Source organism: Carcharodon carcharias, chromosome 2 (assembly GCF_017639515.1).
Source record: "Carcharodon carcharias isolate sCarCar2 chromosome 2, sCarCar2.pri, whole genome shotgun sequence".
Lineage (NCBI taxonomy): Eukaryota > Metazoa > Chordata > Chondrichthyes > Lamniformes > Lamnidae > Carcharodon > Carcharodon carcharias.
In genome coordinates, this window is record NC_054468.1 from 154,622,128 (window position 1) to 154,635,239 (window position 13,112).

The 13,112-nt window shown below is 43.8% G+C and overlaps 1 protein-coding gene across 2 annotated transcripts in view; it reads left to right on the top strand.

Annotated features, from left to right (window-relative positions):
- The window catches only part of fndc1 (fibronectin type III domain containing 1), a 286,089-nt gene that overhangs the window by 180,445 nt on the left and 92,532 nt on the right, over window positions 1-13,112 (top strand). For both annotated transcript variants that reach the window (XM_041182867.1, XM_041182868.1), the window contains 4 exons: window positions 546-664; window positions 805-916; window positions 1,607-2,008; window positions 12,527-12,610. In XM_041182867.1, coding sequence (XP_041038801.1) covers window positions 546-664; window positions 805-916; window positions 1,607-2,008; window positions 12,527-12,610 — 717 coding nt within the window. The remainder of the gene's footprint in view (window positions 1-545; window positions 665-804; window positions 917-1,606; window positions 2,009-12,526; window positions 12,611-13,112) is intronic.

Below are 13,112 nucleotides of genomic sequence, written 5' to 3' on the forward strand. Positions count from 1 at the left end.
GTGGTTGATCGAGAGAAACTATTTCCTTTAGTGAAGTCCAGAAAAAGAGGCCAGAAGCTCAAAAATAGAGTTTTACTAATCTTCACACTAAGGTCAGTGGAAGCTTTTCCCTTTAAGTTAAATTAAAAATTTCAAAACCGAAATTGATGGATTGTTCTTAAGCAAAGGTGTGGACGGGTTGGCACATGGATGGCACATGGAGTTAAAATACAGATCAACCATGATCTAATTGAATTGCTCAAAGGGTTAAAAGGCTCAATACTGTTCCTATGTTTCTATTTTTGTGCACAGTAATATCCCTGAATAATAAGCTCATTCAGGTAAAGTTGGGAATGGTAGACAATTTTGAGCACCTTCTGTCACCTTTGCAGACCATGCGTAAGATTAGGTTCAGGTAAAGAAAAAGATGTATTTTACATTAGATTTTCATAAGATTAAAAAAATTCCAATTATCAACTGAAAAACTTGATAGGATCCATAATAAATATAGATTTTCAGCAAATATCACTCATATTAATGAATTTAAATATTGTGTCAAATCACAGGGAAAACTGGGAGACCAAATTTAACAGCTGACAGAGGGAGCAAAGTTTCGGTTGACAGAGATAGTAATGAAAAGGCAACTGGGCGTAGGGTCATCGCTGGACCTCAGGATACTAAATGGGTTGAGTATTTCTAGTACAACTGGATCATGCAAATATCAAATCAACAATGTCAGAGTCAAATCAATTAAAAAAGCATTCTCATCAGCTCATCAGACAAGGGTTGCTATTGTGACATATTAGTTTTTTTATTTTAAAACAGATTGTAGATTTTGACCGAGGGATACTGATGAACCCTGAAGGACAAATACTCCAGGATACAGAGGGAAAGCCCCTCCAAATACAACTGGGAGCAGATGGTCGAACTATACTAGGTTTGTGCAATTCCAGTGGAGCCCCTTTAAGATAAATTTGGCTAAATAAGGAAAAGTGATTCTGAATCAGCACTTGATGCTTAATAGATTTATTGCTGGCAAAAGAAATATGCTGTCAAAGCTTTTCATCTTGTATTCATCAGGACAGACATAAGAATACCTAATTCCAAAGGAAACAATAATTTATACTGCATGAGAGAAGGGTGCTAATTGGTTGGCAAGTGGACTTTGGTCGAGTAATTGTCATGGGGAGTGCACCGGGCAACAGTTATTCACAAGCTTTTGTTTAAATTCAAAAAAGGCAAGTCAACACTGATTGATCAAGGTGTTGCCATGAGGAATGCACCAGGGAACAGTTGTATCTCATGCTTTTGTTTAATTGAGAAAGGTGCAATGCCGGGACATGTTCTTTTTTCAGAGGACAGACTCCTGCGCATGAATATATGTAGCATCTACCAGGTATAAGTGAGCCATATTGCGAGGCTCATTGTTAGTGTAATTCCTAGCACACTCAAGATTGTTCACTAAGCGCCGTCACCACCACCATCTCAAGGGCAATTAGGGATGGGCTATTAATTCCGCCCTTGCCAACAATGTTCATGCCTCATGAATGAATAATGAGAATAAAAAGGTATTTAAGACCTTGCGCTAAAATGACTGGCTTTTTTTTGTTCAATTTTTATTTTAAAGATGAGAAAGGAACCCCAATTCTGAGTCCCAATGGTTTACCTCTGTTTGGACATGGACGAGATAGTAAACCTTTAGTTGACCCAAAAGGTAAGCCCATTTTGTCAGTCGGAGGCAAGCCCGTCATCGGATTAATCCGCCAATTAGAAACGACAGTTGCATCTACTACTACACCTACAACAACCATGGCTGCAACGACCAGAAGTACCACAACAGAGCCAACTACAACAGAGTTAACAACCAAGCCAACTACAACAGAGTTAACAACCAAGCCAACTACAACAGAGTTAACAACCAAGCCTACTACTGTCATTCCAACATGTCCCACAGGCAGTAATATAAGATTGAATGAAGATGGTTATCCTATCCTAGGTCCTGCTAATACTATTGAATGTTTCACTGAAGGTAAGAACTATTGGACATTCTGTTAACTACTGTAAATGCAGTTTTCAAAAGGGCATATGTCAAATTGTTACTGAGAATAGCTTTGTGATACTTATCTTTGATTCATTCCTGATAATGTGCAAGGTAGCGATATTTGCCCTTAATTTGTTATCTTGTTGGTCAGTGTTATAGGCACAGCTTGGAAAGGGCTACTTTGTTGTATTGAGGGTATTATCTTCTGGAGTGATGTTGCAGGCTAACATAAGAATAGACCAGACATTAAGGAGAACACTAGAATTATGAATTAACCCTACTGAACAGACAGGCTGACAACTAGGAAAGAAAAGATTTAGGAGCCATGTGCTCAACACAAACAGGAAAGGTATCCAACAGATCATAAGCCATCTATTACCAGGGGCAGAACTTTATGGTCCTCCATTAGCAGGCTTATAGGCAGTGGGGGGGCCGGGAAAATTCTCAGTGGTCTCCCCACCGCCCTCCAGCTCAGCCCCAGGGTCTGCCCCTGTCTACAATTTTATGTGGTGCAGGTGAGGCATATAGGGCAGCTTGCCTATCCTCACCCAAATTGAGGCCCTTAATTGGCCACTTAATGGCCAATTCTTGCCCAGCTCCAATTTTGAGGCTGGAGGGTGGATTTCAGGGAAGGCGGATACCTGGCAGGCCACCTGGCTTAGGTACGAATGTGGGGGGGGTGGGGGGGCTGCTTTGCGGCAGGGGCGCCTCCATAAAGGGACCTCTTTCCAATTTGGGTGCCCCCGGTCCAAGGTCTGCCCCACTAGTGCAATCCCTTCTCCCCTGCCCTCTCCATTACCCCCATACCACCCCCCACTCTCCCAATCCACCCTAGGCTTCAGCTACCCTACGTGCCATGAGAACCCCTGCACTTACCTTGTCCTGGACTCTGGGACCTCAAATCTGGAGACTGCTTGTTGTACCAGTCCCCATCATTGCTGCCACTGGTGTTGCTGGGACTACAAAACTGTCGGCCAATCTGATCGGCTGGCAACTGTGAGGCAGGATTCCACCTGAGTGAGGGATGGAAGTCCCGTCTCCAAAATGGCTGTGGGACTGCTGTGATTACCACTTCGGATGGTGCGCATGGAACACCCTGCCCCAGATGTTGCTGCCAATACTTCAGGCCCTAAAAATTGTATCTTGCGTGTTTCGTGTTTTAGAATCCGAAAACACGTGGCTAATGTTTCAGTTCAGAGGCTGGTTTATGTGTGGTCATTTTTCAATAGAATTGCAAAACCAGCTGCTCTGGTAAGGGCTCCTGCACAAGTGTCCAGCACGTGTAGCTGATACCCGTGTTGACCCTTTGCATATGCAAATAGGAGGCTGAACACCCATCTGAGTTTAAAATGTGTGAATTAGCTGCAGGCTGTGGTTAGCATTCTCAGTCAGTTGACAGCCAAACCTGTGGTCCTTAAAGGGATTGCTGGAATCTGCTACTTGAATCATAGAATGGTTACTGCACTGACAGAGGCCATTTGGCTCGTCCGGTCCATGATGGCTCTCTGCAAGAGTAATCCAGCTAGCATTACTCCCAGCTTTTTGCCTATAGCCTTGCAATTTTTTTTATCTTCAGGTGCTAATCTAATTTCCTTCAGAGAGCCATAACTGGATTTGCTTCCAAAACTCTCTTGCTGTGTGTCAAGTACTTTCCCTTGTGTTACCTTTGGTTCTTTTGCCAATCACCTTTAATCAGTGTCCTCTGGTTTTTGAGCCTTCTGCCAATGGAAGCAATTTCTTTATTTTGCACTGTCTAGACTCCACAAAATACATGAATAGATCTATCAAATCTCCTCTCAACCTTCCCTTCTCTCAGAACAACACAAGCCTCTACAATCTATCATAACTGAAGTCCCTCATCCTTCCTAAAACGTGATGTCCAGCATTGGACGCAATGAGGCTGTACCAGTGTTTTGTAAAAGTTCAGCATAACTTCCTTGTATTTGAACTCTATAGCAGGATTCTCCCTTCATCAATGGGCACGGCCGGCAAGCCCAGAAGTGGCCACAAAATGGACCGCTGCCTGCAATTGGGCCCCAACCGCAGTTTCATGCTGGCGGGCCAATTAAGGCTTACCCAGCATGAAACGCACCTCCGCACTGGCCGGGGGTGGGTGCCTGTTGGCTGCCGGGTTCAATGATGACCCGGGAAGGCTGCCACAGGGTATGTTCCCTAAGCCGACACTTTTGGCCCGAGTGCAGCTGGACACGGCAGGTGAGAGGGCAGGTCGGGTGGACACTTGGCCCCCGCTTCCCTGAGTGCCTCGTCATCTTCCTGGAGGAGGTGGATGGTGGGGGGGGGGGCGCATCCTTATCCCAAGGGATGGGAGGAGGCGGCCACCGCACCTCACCAAGAGGGCATGGGAGGAGGTGGCAGCGCTGGTCGTGACGTGACGTGATACATCACTCCTGGGTGCAGTGCTGGAAGTGCTTCAATGACCTGCTGTGCTCAGGAAGGGTAAGTACCATGTTGGCATGGGTCAGTGTGCAGATGTGTTAAGGTCTGGCTGTCCCCACATGGATCTCAGGTGTGCTCGACTCTGAGTGCCAACTGTCAGTGACACTGGAGTTTTCCAAGGTTGTGAGCCCTAGCTGCTTGGACTGAGTGCCTTGTGGCTTGAGGGCCACGACTTGGATGTGCCCTGTCAGGCGCTCCTCAGCTGGGGTTGGCCAGACTGCAGTGGAGCTGCAGATAGAGAGTGGACTAATCAATGCTCTTCTGTTGTTTCAGGAGAAGACGGCCCACAACAACATAGAAAGGTTGTGGACCAGCTAGCCTCTTAATCCTCTAGAAGTATGAGCAAGACACCCTAGAGCTCGAGAGCCTGCACACCGCATGTGCAACTGGACATGGAGAGCGGTGCCAGACGAAGGTAAGAGCGCAGTGCACAAAATTGAGAATTTTGGCTTGTGCAGCCATTCTGTAGTAGTCCCTTCATTGATGTGAGCCACGAACCTGGAGTCCCTGTTGATCATTGGAAGACGAGGGCACCAGGATGCAGATCTCCATTGTCTCACTAGGGTACCTGGCATACACAGTGACAGAGTGATGACTTTAACTAATGACATGTCCTTCTTCTCCCTTTTAGGTTCGCCAGCAGATGTTCACTCTCCGGACCCCGAAGGGTCACCCCTGACACTGGAGGCCCACTGGGCATCATTTGCACCTGAATCACACCCACTCTTTGAAGCAGGCACCAGTCCAGCTACCAGCGCCTCGGTGGGCATTAGAGCAGCGGCTAGAATGTTGGTGCACATTGGTGAGGGCACTTCACATTCACTTGAGGTGCAGATGGTGGCAAAGAGTGCCAAGGGCGCTGGCAGTCAGAGGACTATTGGGGACCAGGACGATGCTCAGTCAAAGGCTGATGATGAGCATCTGGAGTCATCCATTAGGTGGCAGATGCCAGATGTCCAGTGAGATGTGCAGAGATCCACGATGGTCTGCGTGGAGGGGTTCATGTGGAGCATGAGCGCTGCGTGACCATCATGGCTGAGCACACTGCCTCCTCCATTGAGAGAGTGGTGCCTCTCATGGAGAGGCAGCTCCAGGGACAGAATCAGGGGTTCCTGGGGTTGCACTCAGATTTGCAAGCTCTCACATAGGCACTGACCTCAGGTGGTCAGTGCCAGTGTGGGAGATGGATGAGGCACCCAAAACACTGCCCATCCATCAATTGTGTGCAGGGAGGTTCAGAGCAACCTCACGTTGGTGCACAAGCTGCCTGTCATCCCTGCGGGCTCCTCTCAGGGCACTCTGGATGATGGCAGCAACTCCTTCACCCCTCTGCCAGTGACCGTGGCATCTGATGAGGCAGCAGAGATTGGGGAGATGCCAACTGTGGCACTGGCCACTCCCTCCCAAGCAGGGCCAGCACAGGCTCCACTGGCCAGAGGATGACCGCCAAGATCATCAAGGCTAACAAGACAACTGAGGCAGCAGGCTGTCTCCAATGCCAGTGGCAGCAAGGGGGGAGCACCTAGACGTAGCATTCGCAAACATAAGCTATAGGCACCATGAGCACAAGAGGGACAGGTCACAGGTGATTTTATCTTAATGTTTGTTTACTTTATCTATACTGGTCTGATGTTGAATGCCAGAAACATTTCTGTTAAGATTATTGAACTGTCAGAATGACATAAATTGTGTTTTTGTCGTCATGGCCTGAGTATGCTTCACCTTTTTATTTCATTGGTGTGGGGAATGCCAGTATATAATGCTGGATGTGCATGGCTCTGAACTTTATTGTGCAGGCACTGGGTGTTCTTTGGGTTCAAATGAAATGAAAGTGTCCTTCCAGGCATCTGGGATGGAGACAACAGCCCTGGCATGCGTTTGAAGCTGATCCTTGGTAGTCTAGCTGAAGGAGCGTTGGATCAAGGTGTCCCTGGTGTCCCTGCCTCTCAGAAGGTTACTGAGATCTGGCTCCGCTCCCTCAGCAGTCTCCTCACCTTGCCCCCTCTTCTGACTCACTACTGGACTCGACACAGCTCCACAGGCCACAGATGATAAGATCCTATTCTTCCAGTGGTTCCCCCCTTGCTAGTGCCAGATTGTGGAGAGAGCAGCATGCAGCCACAATCAATGAAACCCACTGAGGGGGGTATTGTAGTGCACACACTGAATGGTCCAGGCATCGATAGTGCATCTAGAGAAGACCTATGGTCCTCTCTATCACTGCCCTTGTGGAGGCATGACTCGTATTGTAACACTTCTCTGCCTCTGTTCTTGAGTGGCGTCATGCGCTACCTCTTCAGCAGATAGCCCTTGTCACTCAGCAGCCATCCATCCAGTCATGCTGAAGCACTGGAGAACCTTGGCACCTCTCAGGATGTACGCATCATGGGAGCTGCCAGGGTATCTTGCACAGACTTGCAGAATTTGCATCCTGTGGTCATACACTATTTGCACTTTCATGGAGGGAATCCCTTCCTGTTGATGAAGGCACCCGGCTGACTCGCTGGAGCCTTGATGGCCACATGTGCGCAGTCGATTGCACTCTGGATGCAGGGGAACCCAGCAATTGCTGCAAACCCTCTGGCTCGCTCAGCCTGGTTGGCCTTGTCCGTATGGTAAAGAATAAAGGTCAGCATCCACCTGAACAGAGCTTCTGTCTCCAGCTTGACATAACTGTGGACAGCTGATTGGGAGACTCCACACACATTCCCCCACTGAGCCCTAGAAAGAGCCAGAGGTATAGAAGTTGAGGATCACTGTGACCTTCAGAGCCACTGGCATGGGGTGTCCACCCATACAGTCGGAGCTGATCTCAGGCCCAATCATCTGGCAAATGGAGGTCACTGTCTCCCTTGAGAGCCGGAACCACCTTTGGCACTGCACTTCAGACAGACTGAGGTAGCTGATTTGCTGCCTGGCAGCAGGATAATGGCATTTTCTGCAGCCCCTTCCTCCTTGGACTCCCTGCTGGCTCTGCACCCCTTGTGTCTGCACCTCTCCTTCCATAGGTCCCTGGAAGCTGCACAGGGACACTTGGCCTCCTCTCCCTTCTGCCCCTCTCTTGCTCCTCAGAGGAGGTGCCTCCAGCGGAGACCACAATGCCCATTACCAGGGTAATGGAAGGCTGTCTGATACCTGGAAGAGTCCATATGGTCTGAATCCTCTGGGGCCTGACAGCAATGAATCCTGAAATGAAGCCTGGAAATGCTAAGAATGAAGCCCCAAACAGAAATGAAGCTGCCAAGAACCAATAAGCAACCAGCAACAAACTACCTCTAAAACTGCTCACCAATCACACTGGCAATGCTGCTGACCCTTTTTATCCTACCCTTGGATGAAGTTTGTGAAAATGTCGGCTGGTTGCTTGCCTGCCTTGCCTGTGCGACATGCAGAAAATCACATGGGAAAGCAAAAATCACAGTTAGTTGCACTGTTAATGGCCTTAAGTGGTCGCTTAATTAATGACAAGCGCCGCTCCAGTATCAGCACACGTCTGCTGAGCAAAATATTGCACAAGTGCACGATGACGACGGGACACTCGCCTGACATCATCACGCACTACTTTACTCCCCACTGGGTCGGGCCGCGGGATGAAAAATTCTGCCCCATGCCTTTATTCATAAAGGCCAGGATCCCCCATGTTATTTTTAACTCCTTTCTCAAATTGCCCTGCTACCTTCAATGATTTGTGCACAAAGACCTCCACGTGTCTCTGTTCTTACACCTTCTTTAAAATTGTTTCCTTTAGTTTATATTCCTTTTTTTGTTCATCCTACTTAAGTGTATCTCTTCGCATTTCTCTGCATTAAATTTCATCTGCATGCCTCTCCATTTCACCAACCTATATATATTCTCTTGAAGTCTATCACTATCCTCCTCACAGTTCATTATACTTCCAGGCTTTGTGTCATCTGCAAATTTTGAAATTGTGCCCTGTACACCCAAGTTGATGTCATTAATGTAGACTGAGGAAAGCAATGTGATCCAAGTATTGACCCCTGGGGAACACCAGTACGTTCCTCCAGCTTAAGGAACAAGTTACTTCACCACTCTTGCTTCCTGTCACTCAGAAAACCTTGTATCCATGCTGCCATTGTCCCTTTTAATCCATGGATTTGCTTCAAATTTTCTGACAAGCCTATTATGTGGCACTTTATCAAAATGCCTTTTGGAAGTTTATGTATACCGCATCAACCACAGTACTCTCATCAACCCATTAACACCCTCCGTTGCTTCATCAAACAACTCAATCAAGTTGGTTACACATGATTTGCCTTTACCACATCAGTGCTGGCTTTCCTTAATCAATCCACATTTGTTCAAATGACTATTAATTTTGTCCCAGATTACTGTTTTCCCACCACCAAGGTTAAGCTGCCTATAGTTGCTTGGTTTATCCTTACACCATTTTTTGAACAAGATAGAACATTTGCAATTCTCCTGTCCTCTTTCACCCTCATATCTAAGGTAGATTGGAAGGTTATTGCTAGCACCTTCATAATTTAAGTCCTTACCTCCATGTCCTTGCATGAATCCAATTTGTTCTTGGTGACTTTAAATATAGTCAGTCTTTTTAAATATATCCACTTTATCAATTTTATTATTTCTTCCTCCTTTCACCGTGACTCTAGCAGCATCTTCCTCCTTGGTAAAGTAGGATACAAAATATTCGGTTAATACCTCATCCATGCTCTCATCTCCATGTATAGATCCCCTCTTCCAACCCCATAACTGTTTGTAGGCCTGTTGAAGACATTTGGCATCTCTTTTAAGTTAGCTTCCCTTTTTGCTCTACCTCTCTGCTTTGCTTGTTTCCTCTGAACTTTTTATGTTTAACCTGGCTCTCTATTATATTATCAATCTAACATTGTCATATCAACCCCTTTTCTGCTTAACCTTATTCTCTGCCTCTTTAATCACACAAGATTTGGCTTTGATTGCCATACTTGTCTCCCACATAGGAATGTACCCCAGTTTAACCTGAATCATCTCCCATTGTTCCATTACAATTTTACCTGCCAATCTTTTGATTCCAATTTACCCAGAACAGGTCCATTCTCAGCCCACTTAAATTGCACCCCCACCCCGCACTTCAAATGAATATCTTAACTCTAGATTGCTCCTTGTACTTTTTTTATTGCTATCCTAAACCACCTGATGTTATGATCACTGTTCCCTAAATAATCTACTGACACTTTATCCACATATGACCCACCTCATTCCCCAGAACAGATCCAACAATGCCTCCTTCCTTGTTGGGTCACAAATAAGCCGGCCAAGAAAATTCTCCTGAATGCATTTCAGAAACTCTTCTCCTTCTCTAACTTTTGCCCTATTATTATCCCAGTTTATGCTAGGATAATTGAAGTCCTCCATTATAATTCTTTCACTTCTCTGCAATTTCCCTATACATTATCTCTTTATATATTTTATATCTTTCTCTCTATTTGGGAAAACTATATTATGGCTTCCTTACCAAATTGTGGAACCAGGAGGAACACGTTAGAATGAAAGAATCATGCCTGATATGGGAAGTGGGGATTGCCGTGCATGATCTAAAGTTCATCAGTATTGACCATTGATAGAATATAGTCCTTTTACTTATATAAAACATGACATTGTGTTCAAGGTCCAGATATGAATACTATTGTCATAAGTGACTATTGGATGTTGATTACCTGGCAATGTAATAGAATTTGGAAGCCCTAACACACGATCAATGGAATGAAGCAGACAACTGCCCTCCCTTTTAATCAATCAGTCACTGATATGAAGGAGGAAGCAAAAGCAAACCTATAAATGGAGAGGAGGAGGAGGAAAAGTCCCTTAAAAATAATAAATGGGACTGGTCACAAAATTGTCAGATTTAAAGTTAAATCTAATAAAGCATCTGGCTTAAAAATGTAATCAAAAAATGAAATAACACTCCAGGAGTTCAGGAGAATCGTGGAATGGCCTGCTCCATTAACTTGAGTTGCTTAATATTATCCCAGTATAATAATAGCACTCATTTATCTTTGTGCTTTAATGATTGGAAATGAGTTTATCTTTAATACATCGTTACATCTTTTCTTTCAGTAACTGTTTTCATTAAATCTCAGACTTTACAAGTGTTGAATATAACACACAATCACGTCAAATTTTTAACAGCTGCTGCAGCTTGGAGCCTCGCTCAAGTCCAGTTAGTGAGTATGGTGCTCAATGCGGCCTTTTGAGATGCTCTCAAAATTGAATCACTGGAAAATTGGATACACGGTATCCATGATCCCAGAGAGAGAACTTCCACACAAGAAACAGAGCCTTGTAACTTGTACTGAGTATAATTTATAAGAATGCTTAAGCAGACATAGTGCAGGAGCTGATTCTGAGCAAAATGGGCACCTGAGTCATGAACGTTTATTGAAGAGGCCATGTTGAAGTATAATCTCTGTCCGTTTGAAATCACTTATGTACTCTTGTGAGTGATAGGAGAAGCCTGAAAACAGGGAGGAATGGTGAGCTTTTTTTTGTTCATGCTGTAAAGTCACATAGATGAAGAAAATATAAAATCAGCAAGCATTTCTGCTGCATATTGTTAAAATGGGCAGACATGTCCAAATCCAAAAGGTAATCAACTACACAACAGTGAGGAAAGTAGTATACTGCGCAACATCTTTTGATTGTCGGTTGTATCTTGCTTTCATTAAATAGCAGTGTAGTCTGTTTAAAACAACAAACTTGCTGACCACAGGGGAGTATGTCATAACACACTGCAAATAGATATACTTTGGCAATAAAACATTTTGTATTCTGTTTTCTCATGTTCCTGAAATTGAAGTGTTGATATGTAACATGCAGCATTTTTCCTTAACTGCAAGGACATTTTGAAATTCATTTAGTGCTAGTAAAATCAGTGGTTACAATTAAGATGCATGAAGTGATCAAGGAATTGTTTCCAGAGCCATACATAAACACATTCTAGCATTGGGAAATTGCAATCCTGATTCCTTCTCCAATTAAAGTAATAAACGGGATATCCAAGGCTCCAGGTTGCTATTTCCTGACCAGCATTCCTTATGAACACTACTTCTCACAGAGAACATTAAATTAGAGAATGAAAAGTTGAGCATGGGGCTTTTTAAAAATACAAATATAAAGTTTTTAAATTGTGTAAAAGTTGCGTATTTATACTATTGATTAGAATTACCGATTGAAAGAACTTATTAGCTCTATCTATTGGTAAAACTAATTAACAGTATAAATTATAATTGTTTCCTTATCTGTTTGCAGAGGCTGATTAATTGGGAGGGAGATGAAGTTAGAGAGGAAAGCCGTGTTAGATTCATTAGATTCACAAGACACTCTCTGAAAACTATCAACCAGGTTTCAGTTTAATGTGAATGAATTTTCTTTAAAATTGAATAAACACATATAAATAAATAGAAACTGCAAAAGCTGGAAATCTAGACTCAGAACAGAAAATGCTTGAAATAGAATTAGGTCAGTCAGCACCTGTGAAGAGAAAAGTTAACAATGGTGCTGATGAAGCGTCTTCACCCAGAAAATCTATCCTGTTGATTCTCTTTACAGGTGCTGACAGGCCTGCTGTGTATTTCCGACATTTTTGTTTTTGTTTGAACAAGGAAGTATCCTTTCTCAGTGAAAACTACCTTCTTACAGAAGCATTTTACAAGGACGCAGAGCATCTTTTTCATTAAGAAATATTTTTGTGTAGTTGAGCTGGTAATATAAATTAAATAGGCTTTCTTTGCATATTCAATTGAATGCAGCTTCACAGTAAACTTACAAAGTGAGCTGCGATTGATTAAAAAAAAATCTAATTCCTAATAGCGTCTAAATAAAATTCCATTTCTACTATGAAGGTACATAGCCACTTGAAATTACTTAAGACCTTTGCATACCAAGGAATTGCATTGGAACATACCACAGCATTGATTAATACTAAACATCATAATTTCAGGGTGAAGTGGTATTTTACATTGATTTACAGAAATACAAATTCTCACTAACATATTTTTTTGTTTGCACAACTTTGCCTTTCTTCAATAGAAGAGTTTTCAGGGATGGAACCTGACATGATGATAACAGCTCCCATGGAACGTGATGCACTGGATGCTTTAGCCATTAAAGAAGGTACTGCCTGGGTATGGCTGTTGCTTATTTTGTGCTGCATTTTTAACTTTCCATAAGTTGCCCTGTGATGTATAGAAATTCTAACATGCTTGAGGTGAAAGACTAGATGTCATGTTTTTTTTTTCAATTTAATACTTAACCCAAGCTACTGTTGGTACTATGTCAAAGTAGTCGGATTTGCATGTCTTAGGTAAATAAAATGCGACTGCATTAGAATGGCTTGTATGGACTAACTACAAAAATGGTGATTGCTGGTGGCTTTAAAATCAATGACATCTTACTAGTGATCTCAGGTCACCCTTATAACTTGAACTAATTGGCAGTCTTGATTTGCACAATTCCTTCTGTTTTCTGGTTTGTGTGAATGTTTTCTGCTTCTCTTGGAATTAGCACAGTGTAAATTATGTCAGGTTCTGCAGAAAAACATGTGTATATAGACCAGAAGAGAATGAATGTGTTTCAGATGTAGTTTGTCCAGCTGAAAGAACTGCCTGCTAGCTTA